Below are 26,654 nucleotides of genomic sequence, written 5' to 3' on the forward strand. Positions count from 1 at the left end.
GGCTGCGTTCTTCGTGATTAGCTCCCGGTGCCAAGACGCCAGAGCAGAGTGCAGTTCAAGGCTGCTTGAAGCTGCATTAAGGTGCCTGTGTTTAAGATGCATGGGTGCACATGGTGCAAGAATGAAGGGACACTGCACGAGTAATGACTAACTAAGGACTCTTGTTAAGAACTTAAATACCCTAACCGGTCACCAAGTGCTGACAGAAGACACCCAGTAAAGTACGGATAAGATAGATTTTAGGTGAGCCCTGCAAGAGGGTATGGGACAAGTTAAAAGACTGCAGGGACGAAGCATAGAGCAGGGGGCAGGTGCAAGAATGTCAGACATGGGGCAGATGCACTGAGGAAGAGCATAACAGTGCAAGAGCAGGGTGCTACATGGCAGGAACAAGGGTTCAACTGTGCAGGGCCTAGAGTACAAGAATGAAAGGCCTAAACCCACATTGTAAAATGGTTTCAAAGTACCAGTATAATTTGCACTAGCACATAGTCTGATTGATTCAAGCCCCCTTGTCAATTTTGAGATCTTCTTGATCTAGGTATGATGTGTTACATTATCGGTGTGGACGGATGGAAGCAACACTGTTAAAGATGGAGATACTGAGTGTACCTGGCACATTCCAGCTCTGGCCCAAAAGTGCCACAAACCGGAGCATAGGATTGCCAAGTATTTCCCCCTTTCAGCAAAGCAGTGAAAGAGGTGGAGAAAAGGCTGATGTTTCGTATTATAAGTAACGTGGAGCAGCCTATTTCTAAGTGTTTACAGTTACTGAAGCGCTTCAATGACCAGTGACAGTCTTATGGAAAGGTCAAGATCCTCTATGATACGGATAGGTCCCCTATTGGCACAGACATGAGTGAGAACTTTCAACTGAGAGTGAAAAGTTTCCCATTTTCTTGCATGTGTGAGATTTCATTCCCTTAATAAGTAAAGGTCTGCATCTCCTTACATAATCTAAATGTTTACCACATTTGTTCCAAGAGTGTGAGGTTTCCATTCACTTCCCTGAATATTAAAGCTTCATATCCTCTTCCGTGAGGGCCTTCCTCTCCCTCCATAAGATTTTAATTCTCTTCTGCAGCAATGAGAGCTCTCCATTCTCTTCCATATGAAGTATCACCCTCTTATAAGATCTCCATCCTATTATATGAGACCAAGATCTCCATCCTCTAATGTAAGTGAGAGGTCTCATGACACATGACATTGTGAGATTTCCATCTTCATAGGAGTGAAAAGTTGCCATCCTCTAATGGGTTACTTTCCGCATACATGGTTGTGAAATGTCCTGTACCCTCGTACATGACAGCAAATGATTTTGATCCTTTTACATGGAAATGAGAATTTTAACATCGACTCACTTGAAGACTAGTCCTCTATATTTATGTGAGGGTAAATAGGTCTACATTCTATCTATATGTAAATACGGAAAATGTATATTGTTCGCTTACAGACAGGAGCGTGACTCTCCATCAGCTTACATGTGACAGGTCCCTTCTGGCTTACATGACAGCGAGAGGTCTACAATTCACTTACGCAAGACTTAAAAGTCTTGCATGTGCCTTCTTGAGAAAGTGTAGGTAATCCCTACTAATAGGAGAGGAAATGAACAATATATTATCCCCACCAACCTAGTCAAGAGTGAAAGGCCCTTCCGAGGAAGTGTGAGATAGTCACCCATATTTTATGAGAAGTTTCAAATATTAGTAGAATATAGCATGCAAAATGTCCCAAACCATGAAGATCTTGGAATCAAATTACAGAATCAATATAAGGTGATACTGTATCTAACAGGAAGTCTTTCAGGGTAGTGGAAAAACCGTTTCACTGCTACAGTTTAACTATATTACTTTGTTAATGGCTGAAGAAAGTATTCAAAGTCACAATAGATTTAATCTAGCAAAAAAAGTGTCAAAAAAATAAAATGATCAAGGTTTATTCAATTAATACATAAGGACATTCAATTCATACATCAATAAATGTTAATCGTTCACACATAAAAGTACAGTGGTAACTCCTAGAGGGCCTACCATGGATGATGTGTTGAAAGAATCCCTAGGAATGTGCAAGAAGGGAAAAATGCTTTGCAAAGAAGAGGCAAGAACTCTGCTGAAGAAGGTGCTTGTGGGGATTCCAATGAAAAACCCCAAACACGGGGTGCGCTCTCTTGGGACACCAAATCCTAAGATGTCCATATTGAAAATACAGTTCAAATGTTGGAGGCATTGTAAAATATCAATGTCTTTATTTTTGCTCCGAATTTTTACTACACAAAAAGCCTGCCAACACCTGTTGTGAAGCAAAAGCTGCATAATCAAGGCTGCGAGGTTTCAAATTAGCCACTGAACCCCTATGATTTTATCCAATATTGCACCATAGCTAATGATCAAGAGAGTGACACCATACTTTGCGAAGACAAAATAGAGAAAGTTTGGCCATCACCAAACTAATAATGTAACAAAGTAAGACATAATTGAAAATAGTCCAATTAAACCTCCATCATCGAGTACGACATACATTCTTTCAACAACGTATGAGAGGGAACTACTGGTCACTTGTTAGCCTGCATGTTCCCAGGCAATGTAGGAGTGAGCAAGAAACAAATTCCCATTGGTCGAATTCACTAAGTCTAACTTGTTGTGGATTTTTCTTTTCCCTTTAGTCCATCGATCCAGGGCAGCAGTTCACATGGGAGCACTCCAACTTGGAAGTAAACAAGCCCAAGAACCGGTATGCCAATGTAATCGCCTACGACCATTCAAGAGTCATTCTACTGCCAATCGAAGGTAATTCCCAATGGCTATTGATGACCACAGCACAATTTTATAATAGACAGTCCCTACTGGAACTATCTTTTCTGTAAGTGACTATCTTTTGTCTTTTTGAACTTTATCTTTAAGTGACACTCAGAAATACATTTTCTAATAAATGGACAATTTCAGTGAATTGAATTTAAGGCTATAGAGCCCATAGACAAATAACTTATTTTTAATGATAAATAAAATATAAAACAGCCATTTGCCTTTGTTGAGATAGAACTAAAGCGAATCTGCTGACTTACATGTATGTGTAGTTTTGTATATCGCTAATGAAGTGCTGTTCAGGGTCAAAAGCAAGGATACAGTCAATAAGTGATAAAGGATGCTTTTTTCTGGGAGCACTGCACTCTGATGTAGTTTCCTTTGAAGAGATGCGATTTCAGCTCTGTCCTAAACTGGGTCAGGGTTTGTGCAGTTCTGACTGATTCAGTGAAGTAGTTTAAAATCCTGGGTACCTTATTGTAAAAGGGCTGTTGCCTTTTTTTGTAGACAATACAAAATTCCCATCCCATCAAAGAGTAGTGAATGTTGTGTCTGCTTGTTCGGTCGCTTTCCAAGAGACCCATGTTTGGTGAACAGTGCTATGCAACCTTTTGCTCATGTCTGTAGTGCTGCAGGTTGTATCATGGTTAAGATAACTTATTCTTAAGTGATTGGTGGATATCAATGTACATGGATGTTCTTACTGTGCTCAGATCATTGTATAGTGAATTTTGTTTCTGTGTTCTCCATCCCAATTGACAGTAACATCTTAAGAAAATTAAAAACTGTTTGGGTGACAAAGGGGGTGTTTTGCAGTGAGAACCTGTTCTAGGTTCACATGCTCTGCATTATCCTGCCATCTACTTCTTAGTTGAAAAATATTCTAAATCAAACATCATTTTTATTTAGTGCTATTTAGAAATAGTCGAAGCTCAAAGTAAATCACCAGTTTAAATGCAAACAATTTGTTCAGAGCATGTGTTTCTTTATCTACACATGCTTAGCGTACTCCTGCCATCTAGTGTTGGGCTCAGACGTTTGTAAGTTGTTTTTCGTCTAAGAAGTTTGCTGAGTCACTGGATATGACGTGACTACTCCTCTTGCTGCACATTGTGCATGGGCACCAACTCCACGTCAGATAGTTTTTTTTACCCGCCGGGTGTTCGGACAGCCACCAAGTGGGATGCAAGGTTGTCTTGTTCCCAACATATTTTTCATTTGGCCCATTCAGTTACTGTTCTAACACACTGCATATGGCTCCCCTAAGGTTCGCCACTCTATTTGTACTGACACGTGCAGCCTTCGGCTACACAAAGATCTCTGGCGACGCCATGAGGCATCAGTCCCTCAAGCACGAGGTGTGCAATGTCTGTTTATCCCCTAACATGATGCTGCTTCCTGCCCTTCATGCCTCGCGTTCTAATATCTGAGAACGCTTCTGGGCACATAAGAGGCTGCAGCAGCAGGACATCTCTGGCATACCGGACATCTTTGGGGAAGAAGATTCCCTTGGTGCCCAAGAACGTGAGAAGGCAGGGCCATCTGGACTCCTAGCAGTGCAATTGTCACACAAGTCCAGAGACCTTGTCACCCAGCGAATATGACTACCAGTGCATGGAGGACACTGACCTGGTGCTGAAGGCCGGCCCTTGCATGAAGACCATGCCCACAGTTCTGAGTAGTCCTTCACCCCTAGATATTCATATCTCCAAGGTGAGGTACCATAAAACAACTCACACCCAGCAGAGCACCACTCCCACAGGAGTCAAGCCCTGAGCACAGTTGTTGAGGCAAAGATAGTCATGGGTCTCTGCTGCTTTCCTGCCCCCGTTGGCACCAATAATCACTTCAGGAACCACCAAGGCTCTGACCGAAGGCATGGATCACTAGCGCCTGTCGAGCCCCAGCTGCTCAAACTGCATCGTACACCATTGCTCACACCCAAAGACGGCACAGATTCCTTCTTCGGTGCCCATCCACAAGATATTGTCAAATCTGAAGCCTTCCTTGGCACTGGAACCCAATTTGGATCCAAAGGCAAGGGAGAAAGCCAGGCCGCTATCGCCTACCAGTGACTAGATCACAAACATCCTGATCCTACAGAGGCTTCAGCAAGAGTTGGCTAGGCAAAAGCTCCTCTTCATTCACCCAATCACAGGCAAGATCTTGGCAAGTAGAAGTTTGCTCTACAGTTAACTTCAAAGCCTGTTCTTTGCAAAAGGAGACTTGACTTACAGGAGGAGCCTTCTTCCAGACCTCCATCACCTGAACTGACATCTAAGAAGCATCGCGACACAGCTGTCTGCTCATCATATAGTCCATTTCCACCACCTCCACTGATGCAACCACACTTATGAACCCCTCCTCAACTGCCTCAGTCACCAGTAAGTCTCTTCTCAAATTCTCAGCCGGGAAGCTTCCTATGCACTTTTGGCCCGTACAACTAGCCCAGAGCAGTCCCACCAATGACCGTGGGACGACTACAATGTGGACTACTGCAAACCATCCCCCTCCCCCCCACAGCCCCAAAACCCTCCCCAGAGGCCATGGAGATTATTCAGTGAGGGCCTCACCCCTGATGACACTACAGCATACCAAGAGGTTATCCAGATGGCTGCAGCTTTACACAATCTCGGCATGCGTATTACCCAGAAGGAGAATGATTTCCTTGGGGAGACGCTCTCCAAGTTAAAGCATACTGTCAAGTTTCTCCCCAAGAGCTGCCCCTGACAACTTCAAAGTGCCTGTCAAAGTTAAAGTGACCACCCCAGGGTAGAGAAGCAAAGCCTGTCCAAAGGACCATATCTACATTAAGGGGCAGGCTCCTCCAGACTCCTTTGTGGTACACACATCCTCAGAGGGAACCTCCCACCATGCCAGTCGGGGCGCTTCTCCCTTCTGGAGGAAGTGCGGGCCCTGCTGCAAAAAGGTGCTATAGAAACACCTCAGAACACCATGGGAGTGGGGTGTACTCCCTTTAGTTCCTAATTCTCAAAAAGGACGTCTCCTTAAGGCCCATCCTCGATCTCAGGCCTGTGAATGGATACATCCTATCAGAACATTTCTGCATGACAACCATGCAGGATGTCATCCCATTCCTTCAGCAGGGGCACTTAATGAATGTGCTTGACCTAAAGGACGCCTATTTCCATATTTCCACCCACCCAGTCATCTGGGATACCTTCACTTTGTGGCAAGTAGGTAGCACTACCAGATCAGAGTACTCCCCTCTGGAGAAACTACAGCTTCAAGGATGTTTACCAATTGCCTAGCAGTGGCGGTAGCATTTTGGCAAATGAGGCATGGACATATTCCCTACATCAACGATCGGCTAATCAAATGCAGCAGCAAGTTGTACTGTCTGGCACACACTCAAACAGTGGTGTCCTAGCTTCACAGCTTGGGTTTCCCCATAAATGCTACCACGTCCCATCATAACTACTGCAAATACAGTCGTTTATAGGGTCAGTTCTAAATGAGGTTACAGGCAAAGCCTTCTCCAACCAGTAAAGAGTCTTACCCTTTCAACACTGGCGTCCTCTTTTTCAGATCTATCATCAACGTGCAGTTTGCACGGTCATGTGCCTTTTTTTATGAATGCATTGCCATTGTTCCTCACTCAAGACGTCACATGTGCCCCCCTCCCAGAGTGCCTCACTAATCAGTGGTCCCAAGCAGAGGGTCACTTGGAAGATTTACTGTGTTGATACAGGGAAAAGCAAACCACTCTGTGTAATGTTGGACCACCAACAACTTAGTGCAAGACAAGCCTTTTACAGACCCAGTTCTGCAGATAATCACAGATGCCTCTCTCACAGAGTGGGGTGCACATTTCAACTAAGTCACAGTCCGGGGATGTGGCCCTCTCAGCAGCATTGTCACCACATACATTACCTGGAACTCCTTCTCATATATTTAGACCAGAACAACATGGCCGCCATGTATTAAATTCAGAAGAAGGGCGAAACACGCAGTGAAACCAAGTCTGTTCTGCCTGGCTGGAGAGGTTGTGGCACATAGGTTAGAAAATTATCTTTTCTCTTTCATTGTCATGACTCTGGGGAATTGGCTCAAACTGAAAATTAGCATGAACCCGTCTGCTTACTGAGTGGAACTGGTTCTCTAAACACGTTTACAGCAAAATTCTAGGTTCTGGGCATGTGGATTAACTGGTGCGAGGTAAAACATGCGTAGCGTTCTAGGGTGCAGAATCTTGTTTTGTTGTTGACGCTATTTATATAGCACAAATATATCTGAAAAGTTCAGACAGTAGATATGTGAACAGAAAGGCAAACGGAGAGGCAATTGGCTTCAAAGAGCAAAATGGACTGTTACTACATCATGATGTAGTGCACTTTCAAGAGTTGGGTCTTCAACTTTTCCTAAGTCAGGGTTCATACAGACCTTATGGACACAGCATTGTTGTTCTAGAATTTGGGTGCATAAATGGAGAGAGTTTGTTGGCTCTTCTGTCTTTTTTGCATGTCTTTTCCCGATTGTATTCTGGCTGCAGTTGCATCGAGAGCCACCTGTAATGGTAAGCTTGTCATCTATATGGACACGTGTGCCAGTGGTGATGGCTTTATAGATTCTGAAGCCCGTTTTAAAGATGGTGCGAGATGGTAAGGTTAACCACTGGAGTTCCACCAGGGTGAGGGTGATGTGCTCTTATCTCTTCAGGGCCCTTGATAAGGCATACTGCCTCATGTAGTTTGCCCTTAAGGGAGGTTAAAGTAGAATCCAGGAGGCCACGGAGCAGTGCATTGCCACAATCCAGATGCCACAGGAGGGTGGCTTGAATATCAGTTCTGAAGTTGCATTATGGGAGGAACGGTTTCACTTTCTTTAGGAGAGTGAGCCTTGGTTTTCTTGGCAATGTGTTCCTTAAGGGTAAAACTCTGGTCTGGGGGGAATCGGCCTGATGTGGTGTTAGGCCAAAGTTGTGGTACAAATTTGTCCAAGGTCATGTAATTGAGCCAGGTGTCGACTATTTTTTGCTTTTCCTGGTCAATAGCCGGAACCCTGTTTTGGTGGCTTTAATCTTCAGGTAGGTGCAGGGAATTCAGGACAAGATGAGGTGTGAGCAGTGTTGGAGGCATTAGACTCTGGGAGCACTGGACTTCTGGAGTGTGGTCAGTATATTGGTGAATTTTTTATGTTACCAATGAGTAGTGTTCCAAGATGCTCCACATGTAGGTTGAAGATGACTGGGGACAAGATGAAAGTCTACAAGTGATCCAGATACATTTTCTGGAACCTGGAGGTGGCTAAGTGAGTGAACTGGTGTTGTTTGGATAGGTAATACCAACCAGTGAAGAACATTTCCATTGAATCACGGACTTCAGGGCTTGGATGACAGGCGGTAGACAGTTTTGAAGGCAGCTAAGAAGTCTAATAATATCAAGAGGCATGGGTCCTTTTTATCTGTAGTCAGCAGGAGTCTATGAATTATAAGGTACCTGTCTCCAAGCTGCAGCGCTATCTACAGCCAGACAGCTGTGTATGAAATGGTTGGCATTGATCTGATCTTGAAGTTGAGAATAGACTGCTTTTTCCCCCCTGCCAATGGTTAGATGAGTGATGGACCAGAAGTTAGTGAAACATCTGGTTGTACTGTGGGTTTCTTAAGGAGTGGGAGGATCTGGCCTGCCTTGATAGAGACCTTGAAGGGAAAAGCATTTGTAATGGCGAATCAGGATGAGTTGGTTTCTCCAGTGAAGGCCGTGGTGAAGCACAAAGGTAAGTAATCATTTTAACTGTTTAAAAGTTGACCATTGTAGGACGCACTGTGGAAGTGTGGGTGTCAGAGGAAACGGACCTTGTTGATGTGCTGTGGATTTTCTTTAGTTTTTCACTAAGGTGGTTGATAATATTGCAGTTATCCGTGGAGTGTAGGACAGGGCCTTGATGCAGTACTTGATGATTTTGAAGGCCATTATGCTAATGTTGCTATCTTCATTGATGGTGTTAGTATAGTACTACGCTCTTGTTGATATGATTTGTTATTTGTGTGTTATACAACGGAACTTCAGTGGTGTGAGGGCATTAAGCCATCTGGGGTTCTGTTTGTCTTCCATTTTGTTCCTGGCTGGGGATAGAAAATGTGTTTTTGGTGAGCTCTATGGATTGCCACGGGGATGAAGAGTTTGAATTGAGGATTTTAGCTAGAGCATAGGTGTACAAATGGTTTTTCCAGAATGCGTTGTAGTCATTAAGAGTGTTGTCAGCCGGTGACAGAGGTTTGGGTTGCCCACGGAAAAGGTTAGAAAGGAACTGAAGGTTTGCTGTTCTCGTTAGGGTTCACATCAATGTGTTGGTTGGACGTTGAGCAGGGTGCAAACTGCAAATTTACTTATCAAGGTTTAGTGGACATAACTAATGGTGTCTGCATGTTTTGCAGCATCCACACAACAACCAATATACACAGTTTTAATACAAAAGCTACTAAAAATCCAAAACAACGTTAGGTGTTTATCTTCTTACTAATAAATAGAACATGATGACTGTATACCAGTCGAAGAAGTGGCTGAATTGCAAAGTTTTTAGCGCTTTTGATTGTGTTTTAGGTTTTTCTATTCTTTTTAAACCTAAGGCTTATCAATCACAGAATACATTTCACCCTGCAGTGCCAGCACTTCTGTGAAGTTATCGCTATCTGTGCTATACACCAAGGAGTGATGTACCACTTTAAAAGTGGCACAATAGTCCGTAAATATTCTTGCTTCCTATGATAGCCAATGACATTCCCTGAAGGCAGGTGCAGGAAGGTGATTTTTTTTAATGTTGAGCAGCATTTCTGCTCTTCTTGCTGTGGAACAGGTGGCTCCCGTCTTGTGATCCCTCTCCTCAGGCCTCTGATACTAAATTCTCATATATGAAAGGCAAGCTATGGGCTATCTTCTAAGTGACTCGGTCTCAACTGGACCACTCATCAAGAGACTTTCCCTTGCTACAATTAGAAATTACGCTTTGGGCCAGAGGGTACTAAGTGTTTGTCATGAGAAGATGGGTTTTACAAACTGACATGGCACCCCTCACCCAGTCAAGCACCTGATGGAACACATGGTGTTTCAATCTTGTGATTAATTCTGCAAAAGCAGTGCTTCAAATCAGAAGTCGGCGACTTTCCCTGAAGGCAAATGAGATGATGAGTTCTCCCTTTGGGAGGCCGAAGTAATTGAGAGGCTTTTACAGTGCCACGCAGGCACTTTGTCCTGTGGGCAGTAATCAGCAGGAAGGCACAGAGATTTGTCTAGAGTTTTGCCACTGCCTTAAGGTGGATATCAGAGTTAAATGGGCCGAGCAGTGGAAAAAATGCTAATTCAGAACTGTGTGGATAAAAAGTCAAAGTACTAAGATCAAGTAGCTTTTAACTCTCGAGCATCTACTGCAGTTTTTGTAGTCATTGTACTACTTTTAAACAGAGACCTACGTTTCTATGTACAACATCAGTGTATTTTCCTATTCATTAATTTTGTGAGTGTTTCTACAGAATAGCACACTGCTGGCAAGACAGTTCATAGTGCCAAGGGTACAATAGGAAGGTGGATGTAAAGGTTAGACAGACAAAACGCTTTGTGTACATTCAGGCGTGTCCTTGTTGATCGTTGCAACTACCTTGATATGCTGACATGGTGATAATGACTTAGAATTGGGGTACCACAGATGATCCTGGAAAGTCTATGGAAGCTGGTCTTTTCGGTCGTGGCTTTTAGGATGCGGAAAAGACAGGAAGTGGGATGTTTCCTTGCCTATGCAGTCATATTGCTTTGATGAATGAGGAGAAGGGAACTACCACTCTTGGACAACAATGGAGCAAAACAGGTCAGTCTTAAGTAGAACGCTGATAAGTCTCTTTCATATCTGAGATATTATGAGGGCATTTCATGGTGTAGATATTTGGACACAGGAGGACCTTGCACCAAATCTCAAATACTTTATCAAGCTGTTGGAAAGACGGTGAAAGGATGGTGATCCCATAAAACAGGCTGAGTGGGACACTTGTGGAGACCCTGGTCTATGTAGCCAGGATGCTTAAAATGGAATGCCTTGTAGACTAAGCACAGTTTTTAATTGTGCTTCCTCTTTTTCACCAGTGGTCATCAAACGACCTTCCCAGCAGGCTTAATGTGATCTTGACATAATAGGCTGAAAATTATCCAGGTGGTGTAATTCTGAGCCCTTTTCAGCATAAGCTGATCCTTTGTCAGCAATCTGTGTAATACGAGTAAAAAAATAGTCCATGGTAGGTCACTGCAGGTGCTTAACAATTCAAACAAAGCAAACAAAAAGGACTGATTTAAGTAAAAAAAAAAAAATGTAATAATGTAATTCATAAAGGCTGGTATGAGGTGAAATTAGGTAGAATTAAGATGTTTGACTAAAAAACCAAAGTTCGCTCTGTTGAGCTCCTTCAAAGAGTATTTTTTTTCACCAACATAACTTTTTATTCCTTGCCTCTTTCTTTGCCTGTTTTGTTCTGTGGCGGTTTCTAACTCTGCTCTCACTTATAACAGGTATTATTGGCAGCGATTACATCAATGCCAACTACATTGATGGGTACCGTAAGCAGAATGCATACATGGCCACGCAAGGGGCGCTTCCTGAGACCTTTGGTGACTTCTGGAGGATGGTGTGGGAGCAACGATCAGCCACTGTGGTGATGATGACCAAACTGGAGGAGAAATCTCGGGTAAGAGGCCTTAGTGTGGGGGGGAGGGGGTTTGACTCTGCATTTCAGACTTCCCAGATTATAAGACCAATGGGCTATATTAATACTGTTATTGTTGGGAAAATCTAGTCTACCCAATTCTCCCCCACATCCAAAACTTATGTCCTGCTTGGGGCTACCCTAATTCACCATTTGACTTACCTGAGGATTGGCAAATCCCATAATGCCACAAGAAACCAATCAATCAGAATTTTTGTAGAGTGCAGCGCTGTCACCCGGGGGGTATCTGGGCACTGGGTTGCAAGATCTCAGTCAAAAAGTCAGGTCTTGAGTTTCTTTCTGAAGCCCACAAGGGAGGGTGCTGTTCGAAGTTGAAGGGGCAGGTCGTTCCAGGTCTTGGTGAGAATGTAGAAGAAGGAACAACAGATTTGTGGGGTGTGTGGGGGCGAGTGAGGAGCAGCGTAGGTGTCTGGTGGGTTGATGGAAGTTCAGTCAGTGGTTGGTGTAGGCCAGTCCTTGATCATATAAGGCCTTGTAGGCGTCTGTGTGGATCTTGAACTGGCATACGTTCTGGATGAGGCGCCACTAGAGGTTCCTGGGGTGAGAATAATGTGGGCCTGTTTGGGGAGATCCAGGATGAGTCTAGCTGCCATGTTCTGTGTGATCTGGAGTCTTTTGAGGAGTTGGGTGGAGATGCTGGAGTAGAGTGTGTTGCTGCAGTCGAGGCGGCTGGTGACGGGGGCCTGGGTGACAGGTTTTCTGGTGTTGACAGATCCGCCTGAAGATTCTGCAGAGGGTGTGGTAGCAGGAGGAGGCAACTCTGTTGATTTGTTGCTTCATGGTCAGTTCGCTTTAAAAGATGATGCAGAGGTTGCTTGCGTGGTCTGTTGGCACCGGAGTGAGTCAGAGTTCAGCTGACCACCAGCTATGGTCCCATATAGAAGTGTTTCTCCCGAAGGGCAGTACTTCTGTTTTGTTGGAGTTGAGTTTGAGGCAACTGGCTTTCATCCAATTGGTTATGGTGTAGCCGAAGTTTGTTCTAGTGGTGGGGGGGGGGGGGCGTCTTCAGTGAGCGAAGCGAGAGGATAAGCTGTGTGTCGTCTGCATAGGATATGATGAGACCATGGGATCAGACGATGTCCGCGAGGGCGGTCATGTACCTGTTGAACAATTTGGGGCTGAGGAATGATCCTTGGGGTATGCCACATCTGATGCTCTTGGGTTCGGAGGTGAAGGGAGGCAGACAGATGCTCTGAGTTTGACCTGTAAAGAGGTGATCCAATTGAGGGCGTTCTCTTGTACGCCGATGTTGTTGACTCTGTTGATGAGGGTGTGGTGTAATACTGTGTTGAATGCTTCGGAGAGGTCGAGGAGGAACAGGGCAGCAGTCTAACCCCAATCGAGGAGTGTTCTGATGTCGTCTGTGGCTGCGATCAGGGCGGTCTCTATGCTGTAGTTGGTTCGGAACCCTGTTTGGGGGATGTCAAGTAGGATGTTTTGTTCCAAATATTCGGTGAGCTGTTGGTTGATGGCCTTCTTGAATACTGTGGCAGGGTAAGGGAACAGAGGGATCAGTTGATAATTTTTTAGTTCGCCAGAATCGGCAGATGGTTTCTTTAGGAAGGGTCTGATCTCTGTGTGTTTCTATCTGTCCGGAAAGGCTGCCGAGGTGGTGAGGTAGCTGGTGAGTTCCGTGATGATGTGATTGGTTCCCAGATTGCAAAAGTGGTGGGAGCAAGGGTCAGTGGGTGCTCCGAAGTGGATGGATGACATGATGGCCGTGGTGAGCTGTGTCCATGCAGTGATCATTCGGCTGGTGTGAGCTGGTTGATCGAGCCTTTTGTGGTTGAGAAATGTGTGGGGGGGGGGGGGGGAAATCGATGTTGTATATGCTGGCAATCTTGCTGTGAAAAAAGTCTGAGAGGGTGTCGCAGTGTTCTTGGGAAGGGTGGATTATGTTCTCTGTGGGGCCGGGTTGGCTATTTTGAATAGTTGTTTCTTGTGGTTGGCTGCTGTATCAACGAGGGCTGTGATGGCTGTTCTCTTGGCTTCCTTGATTTGCCAATGGTAGTAGCTGAGGGCTTCTCTGTGGGCATCTGTCGGTAAGGTTCCTGGTGGATCGCCATTGTTTCTCAAATCGGTAGCGGCTGTGCTTGGTGGTTCTGAGCTCTGGGGTGTACCAGCTGGTTTGTCTTGAGGTTTTTCTGGTTCTCAGAGGCTTTATCAGGGTGACTGCCGGCATATTCGGTAATCCAGGTGGAGAAGTTCTGGATGGCCTGTTCCAGGTCTGATGAGGCTTCTAGTAGGGTGGTGCTGAGGATCTGGGTCCACTTTGTCCCTGTTACCTTCCTCCAACTGTGGTGGGAGAAGCTGTGGAGCTTGGTGATGGTGTGCTGTGCGCTGGAGATGGTGAAGTGAACAATGGTGTGGTCAGACAAAGTGAGTTTTGTGACCTGGCTGAATTTGACTCTTGCTGGAGGTGAAGATGGGTTGTGTGTGTGTATCCGACTCTGTGCGTAGGGTAAATTGTAATCATTAGCTGATAAACTAGAGAGTTGGTGCATGTGTAGAAAAAGTAAAGGAAAAAATGAAAAGTCAACCAACAAATGTAGAGGACAATTGGGATTTTTTCAAAAAGGCAACCAATCTAAAGGTCAGTTTCAAAATGCCAGCTAACAATTACTCAACAGATAGTCAACATAAGCTAGGGAAGCTACTCCACAATGTTTTGACAATTTGGAGTGCCTTAAGTGCTGTGCTTTTCTGCATTAAATTAACTTGCCTTAGCTAGAAATAGGGCTGGCCACATACAATGGCCTTGCACTCCCTTTGTGTTCTGTGGACTGTTCATCTCTGACTTCCTCTTACACTTGTTGGGATACAGATGGGGTAGAATAAATGGTCTGTGTACACTTTTTGTCTCATGATACCGTTGTGTGAAATCCAAATAACTAGGTCCTCATCTGACCTTCCTCTGCCCACAGTGGTTGGCAGTGGAAGGCGTCATCATGGCAGGACTGCCCACCTTTGATGCTCCCCCACACCAGTTGAATTGCATCGTATTTGAGGATATTGCCCATCTATTTGTTCATAATAGCAGCCAGTCATATTGGTTGTCTAATTTTGATGATCTCCCATATTCAATGGGTGTTGGGTGTCCACATGACATCATGCCCTTCCACACCGGAGCTTAGCAGGCAGGTAGAGGTTCCATTATTCAACACTTACTTATTGCTGCTTTTCATTACACAGATAAAGTGCGATCAGTACTGGCCGAGCCGTGGTGCTGAGACTTATGGGATGATCCAGGTGACACTGCTTGACACAATAGAACTGGCGACATTCTGTGTGAGAACATTCTCTCTACACAAGGTAAGCTTGAACCACACTTAAACAACATCCTTCCAACCATACACCCTGCATGGTGTAGAATGCTACTCATGTAGGCAAGAGCTTCAGCTGCTCACATAGGGTAGTAACACTATCCAAATGCTGCAATACAGTAGAATTTAAATTGAAATGTCTCAAACGTGCAGTGTTAACACTACTAATTCCTTTTGGGTTCTGGAGTAGCGTGCTACTCGCCGAAAAGTGCTTTGACGCCTCATCAGGGGTAGTAAGCGCTATATTAAAACTATTACAATACAATACAATAATCCATTTCAGCCCTTTGTGCTTCAACCACAGTGCCCTTCACACTACTCAGACCTGTACCACTTTCACTTCTCTCATTTGTGTCATCCAACCTCCTCCAATATATGCTTCTCACTCCTCCCACACATGCTTTTCCTGCCTCGCACCTGAGCCCCTCCTACAAACCTAGTGCCCCTCATACGTCCAGCCTCATTCCTTCCTCTTGTTTTCCTTAATGCTTCTTTTACCTGCACCCCTCACAGTTCCCCCACATTTGCTCCCCAAACCTTTCACCCGTGACCTTCCGGCTTCAACCAAAGTGTCCCTCACACTACTCCAGCCGTGCTCCTCACATTCCTTCCATCCGGGCCCTTCACACTCCTCCCACCTGTGATCTTCACTCTTCAAGTACGGTGACCATCCTCACCCTTCAGTCATCCACACTTTTCTTCTGCGTCTGCCGAGCACTCTCCTGCTTGCACAAATGATTTCCACGGATCACTGCTGGTTCTTGCGCACCAGACAGCGGCCCTGGGCAGTGCCAGTGTAAAATGATACCCCTGTCTTCACAGAATGGGTCCAGTGAAAAGAGGGAGGTCCGGCAGTTCCAGTTCACAGCGTGGCCTGACCACGGGGTGCCAGAGTACCCCACACCTTTCCTGGCATTCCTAAGAAGAGTGAAAACATGCAACCCTCCGGACGCAGGCCCGATTGTTGTGCACTGCAGGTACTTACTTACAGGTTGACTTGTTAACTGATCTTGCACATCAGGGGAGTCAGATCCCTTGTGAGTAAATAGGCGCCAGTTGTTTAAATACAAATGTAAATATACATATATGCAAAAGTATCTAAATATTCTTTTTATGGGCAATTTGTAGAAGAAAAAACATTGACTTTTAACATGTTTCCTAAGTTGATAGACGAATCAACTGATTGAAGAAAATCTCATAACTTGGTTAACGGGGGAGAAGTTATATTTAGAACACAGCTTTCCTGCTTAAACTACCAAAAGGTTGGTCACAGCTACTCTAGTACTGGAGCGGGTGGAGAGTCTCTTGATGAACTTCACATGAGTCTACACTGGCAGTGAACTTCAGTGAAAGAGATATTTTATACAAAGAATGCACATGGCGTGAGGGGGTACCACTTTTTCAGGCATGGTGTGTCTGTCTATAGAAACTTCACCTAATGTGGTTTCTTTTTTAAGTGCGGGCGTTGGCCGGACGGGTTGCTTCATCGTCATTGATGCCATGCTGGAACGCATCAAGCATGAAAAGACCGTGGACATCTATGGCCACGTCACGCTAATGAGATCCCAGCGCAACTACATGGTGCAGACGGAGGACCAGTACAGCTTCATCCACGATGCTCTGCTGGAGGCCGTAGCCTGTGGGAACACCGAGGTACCGGCCAGGAACTTGTACACCTACATCCAGAAACTGGCGCAGATCGAGGTGGGAGAGCACGTCACCGGCATGGAGCTGGAGTTCAAGGTAATTGGTGCCAGAGGGCACAAAGAGGTGGGGGGGAGGTGGGGCAGGGGACATATCGGTGTGAAGAATAAAATATGCAGTTGGGCAGGAGAGTGAACAGCAAGTGAATCTGTAACAGATGCGTGCTGCAGACTTGGCCGTTATAAATAAGAGGCAAGAAACGAGAGGGACGTGGCAAAGAAGGCTCAAAGTTTGGGAGTTGAGGCACAGACAGCTTCGGAAGGGAGGAAAGTGTTGAGAGAGAGATGATTCCGCTGCAGATGTGGAGAAGATGATGTGACAACATAGGAGGCACAATGAAAGGAGATGCAGAAGTGGTGAGGCAATACATAATGGTGTGGTAAGAATGACCAGCCCTCTTGAAATTTTTAGAAACCCTTTCTGCGTTCTCAGTTGAACTTCTCAGCAGGCTATAGGCTATGGTTTATATGTAAAATATCACAGACCTTATGCTCCACTCTATTACATTTAGTTCACTTCTGGAAGAGGAGAAACCACATGCCCCTCCCCTTTTTTGTTAGTATGATCAGACGTGCTCCCATGTTGCCTACTGCAGAAGATGTAGTTAAAATCAGGTTGTTTAAATGGTTAAAAAAAAGTAGTTGTGTGATTTATTTAAAAACTTTTAGGTTGGGCATGTAATTGATAGGGCTTCAGCTATTCTCAGTAATGGGTTTTGCACGTTGCTCCCAGATGGAAAAAACGGCAGTGGTCAGATTTATTACAGGCATTTGTCGCAGTACCGTTATATATGGCGCTGCAATTCATGTATTATGTAGTTACTTGCTGGGGACGCAGATTTAAGATTGGAAAAGAGATCTCATTGATATTAACTAATTTCAGTTACCTTTAACTTTACTGAATTTAAATTGAAACCAATGATGAGAGAATTTGTTGTGGCGGTGCTGTGGCCTGAGTGCCAGGGGCTTTGTGGTTCTGAATCAGGTGTAAATTGAGCTCCGTCTTTTAAAACAGGTGGGACATAAACAGATCTGTTAAAAGCGTGCGACAAATGACTGCCCCTGCCTAGTTAGCAGAGGGTAGGCCAGCAAAATGGTGCTACTATTTCCTGGCGTTTCTCGGCTGCATCTCCAGAACTGCCCCGCCGAGAAGAGCGCAGGACTAGTGGCAACGAGCCCATCACTGATTAAGCTGGAGAGTGTATCCCATCACCCCACCACCAAAAATACCCAAATTACTTTTAGAAAAGATCCAAGCGACGTCGAGAGCGTGGGTCATTCTCACGGTACAGAATAATGTCACATGATACTGCCCTCTCAAGCAATCGTCCTGATACATTTTCACAACTAACACTATTAAATGTAAGTCACTGCTGGAATAATACGTGTTAATACTGCTGGCTAGTAAGTGGACAACTTACGCATCAATAACCACAATAACACATCACGATTAATGTGTGTATATTTAAGTGCTAAGGTTAACTTAAGGGAGTATTGACAAAGCCAATCCTTTTGGTTTTTGTATATTGAAAATATTTTTAACCAGCCTTCACGCAGACAGCACAGATAAAGGCATGGGCATCAACAGCGCAGGCTTCCATTACACACACAGCTCAGTCACAGCATGGGAGTCCGCAGTGAAAGCGTCCCAACACAAACAAAAGGTAGAACACACGTGGTGGCAACCATGAAAGCTACTCTCGCTCATAGCCCAGTATAGGAAATACGGGTCTGAATCGGTTTAACCACGAGATAACTGAGGATACAAGACATGAAGCCGAGGTTAGATGGCTAGGTAAGGGGCAGAATAAAATACTCTTTTGCAAGCATCCTCTCTCCACTGCAGCAACTATTTGAAAGTATTCTCCACCATTCAATTCACGTTCCGCCAGACAAAAAATCCAGGAATCCGTGCATCGCGTACAGAAATATGAGCTCAAAAAAGATAAACTAAAGCAGATATTAAATAAATCGATGTCTGAGTTCCGGTATCCTCAGCTGCTGGTTTCATTAAAAAAGATCTTTGTAAAACCAACAAGGGAATTCAGCGAGGCTGGAGGCATTGCTTGGTAAATCCGTTTAAACAAGTTGGGAGCCACAAACTCGTCTCTTATTTGTCGAATTAATTGAACCTCCCATTGAGTCCAAAGGGACAAGTGCCAGTAAATAGTAGGTAGAGGGAGGTATTAACTTGGACACACTAAGGGTTAGCATGCGCTTGCTGATTGGCAGCTCGGTCTACCCTCTGTGTCCCAAAGACTTATTTCAAACAGATGTGTAGCTAATATTTTGCTTGTATGATTATCGCTAAATGCTAGGGATTATACCCCTATGCTAGAAATAAAGTAAAAGTGAGGCCAGTTCCATAGACACATTGTTGGACACCATTCACGCAAATGCATAATTTCAGAACATGGGGAGACTGTATTAAGAAGATTTTAAAAGTTACACAGAATTTGTATCTTGTTAATAAAGGCATATTTGAATGCAAGCAGTGGAATGAAAAAAGATGTAGCAAGAGGTGAATTTGACCGCAGAAAGATTGGCTGCAATACAAGTCCTTATTCATTCATTGTACACTTACACCTTTTCTGTGGATAGAGGATCTACTATGAGCAGGAAACAGAACTTGGAAAGAAGATGAAGCCTGTTTCATCTCTTCAGTGTTCCCATTGCCCTGCCTGCTCTTGACTCACGGACCTTAATCTCTCCAGCGGTACTCTAATGTGTTGCAGTTGTTGTTCGCTCTAGATTTGTTGGCGGTTGTGACAAATTATTTTTGTTGAAAGCACTCCTTCTAGTAGATAGATTCATTATCTGATCCAGTTTATACTTTAGAATATAAAAACACAACAAAAACAAGAACTGAGACAGGGAAAAGTAGGCTGACCTCATGATGAGAAGGATACTAAATGGATGCCGTGATCACATGCCACGAGTAGACACTGGGAATACAAGACACAAATGCAGAAACCTATGAAATGGATAACTGTGAATGAAGAAAGGAGCCTATACTCAGACTAGTATCCAGAATGGCCATCTAAAAAAAAAAAACTCACAATCTATAAAAATGAGGTGTTAGTTTCACCACAGCAAAACACCACGTGTCAGGACTGCATGCACTACACCAGCTCCTCACACAATGGTCCTACTACAACCATAGACCTCTTCAAACAAACACACATGTCCACATGTTATCACTCTGGGAGATATTTAAGTGCAACTCATCAGAATAGTGAGCTGTCCGAATGTCACGTGGAATCTCACCCTTCACACCACCCTGCCCCTGCAATATTTCAAAACCCTACCAAAGGCATACGTTTGTTATCCAAATACCAAGTAAGTTAAAATATTTTGTTTTTTTCAGACTCTGGGGATATGTTAATACATGCATCAGGTTTTTGTCAAGGATTGGATTGCCTCTGTCACTGCTAACACGTGCCTTCCTAAACTCGGCATAACAGTCTACATCAAGTCCCAACAATCACACATGCATTAGTAATACAATGTATTTTGTTGGTTATGCCATTCTAGGCAATCCCAGCTTCCTTCTGCTCTCCACACCATCTTGCCGGGCTAGATAATTCAGCAACATTCCTTTTTTGGACATCTATCTGAGGTTGTGTGCATAGAATGAAGAGGCACTTCAGTATGTCTACTGAAGCTGGTTGAAAAGCTTTTTGTGATGCAGTAAAGCAAAACGCTACTATGCCTTCCTGAAGTCCCCTATGTGAATGTTGTTTTGTCTGTTCAATTTCACGGGAAGGCACTTGTACACAACATGCTTTCACTTGTGGCGACATTTGATGTTATCTATAAATTAACTTTAGTTACTCGTGTGAGCAGAGTCTCAATCCCAATCAGTGAGAAGCCCCTCTTTGTTGACACCTGATAAAACATGTAAACAACTGACTCAACTACACCAAATTTTGCAATACAATGCAGACTGGCGAATTCTCAAAGTGAAACTACATGCACATGATTCTTCCTGGAAAACATATTAAACAAGCCTCAGTTTCATTTTGGGAAAGGAAATCCTAAAATGTAATGAATTAAAATGTAGCAGTCTAAGTACTTCAATGTCTTAAATTACCAACTGGCCTTCATGGCGAACGTCCAGGCCATGCACAATGGATGCTACCAGTTAAAAGGGATTCCTGGCATACTGACCTTCTGTATTCAGGTCTGGGGGTAAAACACAACTTTACCTGCCTTGCTAATGAAGAAAAACATAATACATAAAGAATGGGACAGCTATCTTAGACCATGCTCATTAAAACTCAGAGCAAAACGACAATAGAGTAGCAACTCAGTTTTGTGAAAGACCATAGCTGAGCAGAGACAGAGAAAGTCTACCTTCGAAAAGAAGAAACACGTCTCTAGACAAGTTTAAGAATATTTTGGTATAAAAAGCATTGCGTTTATTTTTAAAAGGTTTTATTTTGTGTGTTTTATTGGGATATTTCTTCATGTAATCCACAACGAATTTAATATTAAAAATACTCTAGCAGATCCTCAGCTGGAACCAATATTTCAAGACACATTGCTTTCTGAGTAAGTATTTGGCTCGGAGTTTAGTTTTTGTAACTTAAGTCTGAAGGACCTTCAAACGAAACCCTGGCTACCAAAGCAGAAAATAATTTCATTAAGAACACTGCATTGCGTTTTTTAGCTTCAACAACAAACTACATTGTGTGGGCGTGAGTAAATTGTGCTATTTTTTTCATGGCTAAATAGTTTTTTATGTATTATCTTCTGCGGCCAAACGGTTCCTTTATCTGTCAGTATTGCTGACACCTGAATCTCTGGTCGATAACCGCTTATTTTGTCAGCCAAATTAGGACACCAACATATTTTTTCAAATTATGAATGATGTTTGATTGAGAAAACATGCTCAACTCTATTGTAATAGGAAATGTATTTATTCATGATTCAATGGGTTTTGAATGAAGGCGGCAGACTGTCCTCTAATATAGTACTGATTAACACAGATGTCAGTTCTCCAACTGCATACAGTTCACATAACATCTGTTTTGGCTATTCTCTTCTTTGCAGAGGCTTGCCAACTCCAAGGCACACACTTCCCGCTTCATCAGTGCCAACCTTCCATGTAACAAATTCAAGAATCGCCTTGTCAATATCATGCCATACGAAACCACACGGGTTTGCCTTCAGCCAATCAGAGGAGTAGAGGGGTCAGACTACATCAACTCCAGTTTTATCGACGGATACAGGTAGGTGAAGGCATACTCTGTATTCGGAAATTGGTAGCTTTCAAAAGTGGAAATTACTGTTTCAGAAATACATTAATGAGAACATAAACACTGAGCCAGAACCAGAAAAGAAACACCATTTAGTATTAACTTTTTAAACTGACAGTACAACACAACTGACGAGTGATTTTAACTATCCATTACCAAATAATGGTACTATATTCAGATATGCGGAGGAAGGCTGAGCCCGATTTCACTGTAAGATACAGTGAGACATTCAAAAATAGAGCGGCCCTTGTGTGAAGCCAGGGGTACACCATACAAACTTTCGAAGAAACGGCTCTATGGAAGATGTTCATGTTTTTTTGTGTTATGTGCTTTGAAAAACGTTTTTGTAACTAATTTCAATACTTTTTCCACACAGTGCATATCAGAGAACTTATTTTTTATACGTAGAAAGATTTTTTTGGTTTTCACAATTTACTAAAATATATACTCACATGTACAAATATAGAATGCATTAGGATAGTCACCTGATCCTTCGCAACCCAGGCCAAGAAAACCAGAGTACAACTGATAGGGTAAGAGCATTCTGAGGGAGGCACACTACATTTTGAAGGCAGCAGATAATGACAGAGTGAATGAAAGGGAGGAGCTGCAGACCCACCACCACCACCACCACCACCACCGCACCTTTCCCTTTGCAGGATCCCACCATTGACCAAAATGTAGAGTTCTGCCTCACCTGCATTCAAGACACCAACACTGTTCTTTTACTCCTGGAAGGCCCTCTTCGCTTTCCGGCCAACTTTAGGAATCTGTGGTATTTACCTGTACACCAGTGTTCCTATTGCCGTGCCCCCTTCTAACTATGAGTTTTAAATGATTGCAGGCAGCAGAAAGCCTACATTGCCACCCAGGGTCCCCTGGCGGAGACCACTGAAGATTTCTGGCGGATGTTGTGGGAGAATAACTCCACAATTGTTGTGATGTTGACTAAGCTCCGAGAGATGGGAAGGGTAAGTGTCTTTCTCCTTTTAGGTTCAGTAAACTGGGGACAGGATTCAATGGTGGATGTTTTTTGTTTATTTGGTGGAGAGTAATACTTGCCCTTATTTCTGGGAGTGTGCCCAACTTCTTCTAGGATAGGGTTTTTGGGGGCTGGTGGGCAGTATTGCTATGAGTGTCCCACATACCAAGAAGATCTCCGCTGTGCCTAGGTCTGCCTTTCATTTTGCAACACTCCCCCCTCCCCATGCCAGGAATTACCTGCAATTAAACCTGCAATTCCCAAGAACCAACATAATTCCCTTGGGCTGGATCTGTAACACACTTACGTGCTCACTCATTCTCAGATGCTCACATGGCGTCAGTCTCCATCACTGTCACTAATGCTTCACTGCCTCACTCATGCTCATTCACAATATCTCATACTTTCTCTCACACATGCCTACACACTTTCACTGTGGTACGCACTGTCACTCACATGCTTTTACATTCTCACACACTATCTTAGTCAGTCTCATTCACTGTCTCGCATGCTATCCCATTTTCACATGGCTGTGATGTGCATACAACATGTGACATTGGGTCCATGCTGATGGACTGCATAGGCCCCTGCTAACATCATCAGAGCAGCCACTTCCTTTTTCACCTCTCTATTTCCAACTTGCCACATCAGTTGTGAAAGGTGGGCTGACAGGATGATTGTGTGTAGCCCTGGGCACTGTATGGCTGAAGTCACTACGAGTGACACTGCTGAGCGCTATCAGAGAGGAGGCCCTGAGGCATGGCAGGCCCAGAGGACTGGGGTGGGACCTTCCCAGCCTGATGGCTGGTGCTGGCAACTTTATGTGCAGGTGTCTGGTTTTTCTACCTTAGTAATGGTGAAGAATATTTTATTTTTCACTATTTAGTATAGTAGGAAAAAAATGCAGAAAATATGGAGGGTGGAGCTTTGATTCTCGTACGAACGAGTCACCCCCAGTGAATGTAATTCTCACCAGGGGCAGCATAAAACTAATCAGTGGCAGGCAGTTTTACAGAGGTGGCTGACATGATAAAAGGGAAGGAAGAAAAGCCTTACAGTAGTCTAAACTGGTTTGGGCAGGGGTTCCCCATTCTTTATACAAGTAAAGCGTTTGTGCTATTGTTGATGACCTCCAAGTATTTATTTAACAATGTATATTTAAATACAAATCATTTCATCTTTGGCAGGAAAAGTGTCATCAGTACTGGCCTGCTGAGCGGTCAGCGAGATACCAGTACTTTGTGGTGGATCCAATGGCAGAGTACAACATGCCGCAGTACATTCTGCGGGAGTTCAAAGTCACTGATGCCAGGGTGAGTGATGCCACTTCTTTGTGGGGGTGGGATGTCCACTGAGTAGGGTGGCATTTTTTGGACGAGGTGGAACCAGCATTTTTTTTAGGTCTTTGTAGTGGTTCCATTTATCTAGAAGTGGAAAGGTTAATAGAGCGGTTATGCCTACAGTTACCTGCATCTTGAGAACATATTTTCTCTCATCTTTCATGACACTGGAGTAGCTGCTAAAAACACTTTAACATGTATTACGAGAGGGCTGGGTTGCTTCTTGCCGGTGCAAGAAGTGCCTAGACTACAGTTCTTAGAATCGAAGCATATAACAGTGAGGTCTCTATCAAAACATGAAACAGACCCGTGGGTGCTGAGTGAAACACTGAGTTATTCCAAGGTTGGAGCAGTAACTCTGTTGCTAGGCTTGCAAAGTTGCCGGTCCCTCCATGGCTGGCTGTCATGTGAGCTAATGTGGTAAGTACAGTAACCTATGAGGAAGAGGGTCCCATCTAGCAGGCTGAAGCTTGGTTATATTGACTCCTTTCATGTTGTCATGACAGCATTCCACTAGTGTTTCACAGCTTGGGGACTGGGGTTAAAAAAAAAAAACAACAAAAAAACAATATGTACAGGATTCAGTGTATTCTTTACTAGGATGAGGAAAGTTTCTGGTTCAGTGGGATTCGGCGAGACTTGTGATGCTACGGGTAGGCACCTTGGGTCTGGTTCACAGACCTTTTCTTCCTAAAGGCTAAGGTGAGCACAGTGCACATTTGGGCAATTCAGCTTTAGAAGTACTTGCATGTTGTCCTTGCTTCCGGAGGAGAATGAGGGAGTGCCAGGCAGAAAGCTGATATTACAGGTAAGTAACTTGTTTGATGGCATGTGTTGCTGTAGATACACATGTCCGCAAACTTATGTCATCTAATTTAGGGCCCGGAATGTTGCAAGTGTTTTCTCCGAAAAGTCTTTCGAGTCACGAGGTATAGTGAATCTCCTCTTGCTGGTAATGTTCATGGGCATCGACTCCATTGTTAGATTGTTTTCCACTTCTGCAGGTCCGGTCTTGTTTTCGCCGAGCTCCGGCTCGAGACCATTTTTCTGCCATACAGTTGGTATTGTCTTTCGAACGCGTATATCCTATCCTTTGCACTCTGGGACCTGATGAAACTACCCGTTGGATCGCCGCCTTCCAAGACAGGCACTTCGGGCCGCGCCCTTCTGCCCGCCATTTTCTTGGTTCCATCTTGAGGAGAATGAACATTTATGGGACTCCCTTCCGTTTCTGCCCTAAGTGCCATGCAAAGTTCCTGTGGACTGACCAGCACCAGGTCTGAAACCACTGTTTCTCTCCGGACCATAAAGAGGAGGATGTGAGCCTTGCACATCTTTTCGATCTAAAAAGACTTTAAGAAATCAAAGGGCCCGTCGTTGTGAGATGCTGCGACAGGAGATCAAGGAGACCCCAGACTTCTTTGGGCTACAAGACACCATGTTGGAGCCTGAGCAGGAGCTACAAGAGGCCTCGGCTGCCGAGGAGGAGGCCTTTTCGGTCTATGATTCAGTCGGACCTGGACACAGTTCTTGAAATGCAAGACCTTCCTCCAGCTCAACAAAGCATGAGTACCAGCTCCCCTTCTCAACCTAAAAAGACAACCACTTGCACTGAAGCCAAGGCTACAGGGCTGTCACTGAGCTCAGCTCCGAAAAGTACAACTAAGCATACTGTCTCGGTACAGAGCTGCAGACCACCAGCTTTGGCTCTAAAAGCTTCAGCCTCCCAATCAGCACTGACCACCCCGGTGCCGAAAAAAGACTGCCTGCCTCAGTACCAACAGTTTCGGGATCAAAACACAAGAGCACTTTAGATCTGAGTACTTCAATTGAGCCTATCCTTCACAGAATGAAGCAGCAACTGGATACTAAACAAATGCAGCTTCATATCTAATCACATACTGGACTTTTTCTGGTTAAAGCTGTTGCTTCGACACCTTCTAAGAGACACCATACTTTTGAAGAGGACATTGACATTCATACGCCCCCTGCCTAACACAAGAGGATGGCTAGGGACTCTCCTTTGCCTTCTTCTCTGGCACTAAATACACCCTCACTCTTCCCCTTCACCACCTCATTCTCAGAGTGACCCCCTTGATATTACACCTCAGGGTTCCCCCACTCTTCATGATGTTCAGGAAACAGGGGATAATACTGTGGTTTTCCCATAAGACACAGACCGTTGGTCACAATACAATATTGACCCTTACATTGACACATATATAGATCCAGCCAGACCTTCCCCGCAAAATGATACTGTAGTAAAGCGCCCTCTTTCTTGGCATGGTTATCCCTGTTTTCTGCCTGTTGTCAGTGTGTTTGACTGTGTTCACTGGGATCCTGCTAACCAGGACCCCAGTGATTATACTCCCTCCTCCAAATATGGTTGATACTAACCTTTTCTCCTCACAATTGGCATACTTGTGCTCCCATGTAAGTCCTTAGTATATGGTACATAGGTACCCAGGGCACTGGAGTTCCAGGAAATCACTATGGGCTGTAGCAGTTATTCT

The 26,654-nt window shown here is 44.2% G+C and overlaps 1 protein-coding gene across 7 annotated transcripts in view; it reads left to right on the forward strand.

The window, feature by feature from the left end:
* PTPRS (protein tyrosine phosphatase receptor type S) overlaps positions 1–26,654 on the forward strand; it is a 542,831-nt gene that overhangs the window by 466,892 nt on the left and 49,285 nt on the right. For all 7 annotated transcript variants that reach the window (XM_069215972.1, XM_069215973.1, XM_069215971.1 and 4 more), the window contains 8 exons: positions 2,663–2,786; positions 11,318–11,493; positions 14,725–14,844; positions 15,678–15,832; positions 16,313–16,598; positions 21,614–21,792; positions 22,664–22,790; positions 23,989–24,114. In XM_069215972.1, coding sequence (XP_069072073.1) covers positions 2,663–2,786; positions 11,318–11,493; positions 14,725–14,844; positions 15,678–15,832; positions 16,313–16,598; positions 21,614–21,792; positions 22,664–22,790; positions 23,989–24,114 — 1,293 coding nt within the window. The remainder of the gene's footprint in view (positions 1–2,662; positions 2,787–11,317; positions 11,494–14,724; positions 14,845–15,677; positions 15,833–16,312; positions 16,599–21,613; positions 21,793–22,663; positions 22,791–23,988; positions 24,115–26,654) is intronic.

Source organism: Pleurodeles waltl, chromosome 12 (genome assembly GCF_031143425.1).
Source record: "Pleurodeles waltl isolate 20211129_DDA chromosome 12, aPleWal1.hap1.20221129, whole genome shotgun sequence".
Lineage (NCBI taxonomy): Eukaryota > Metazoa > Chordata > Amphibia > Caudata > Salamandridae > Pleurodeles > Pleurodeles waltl.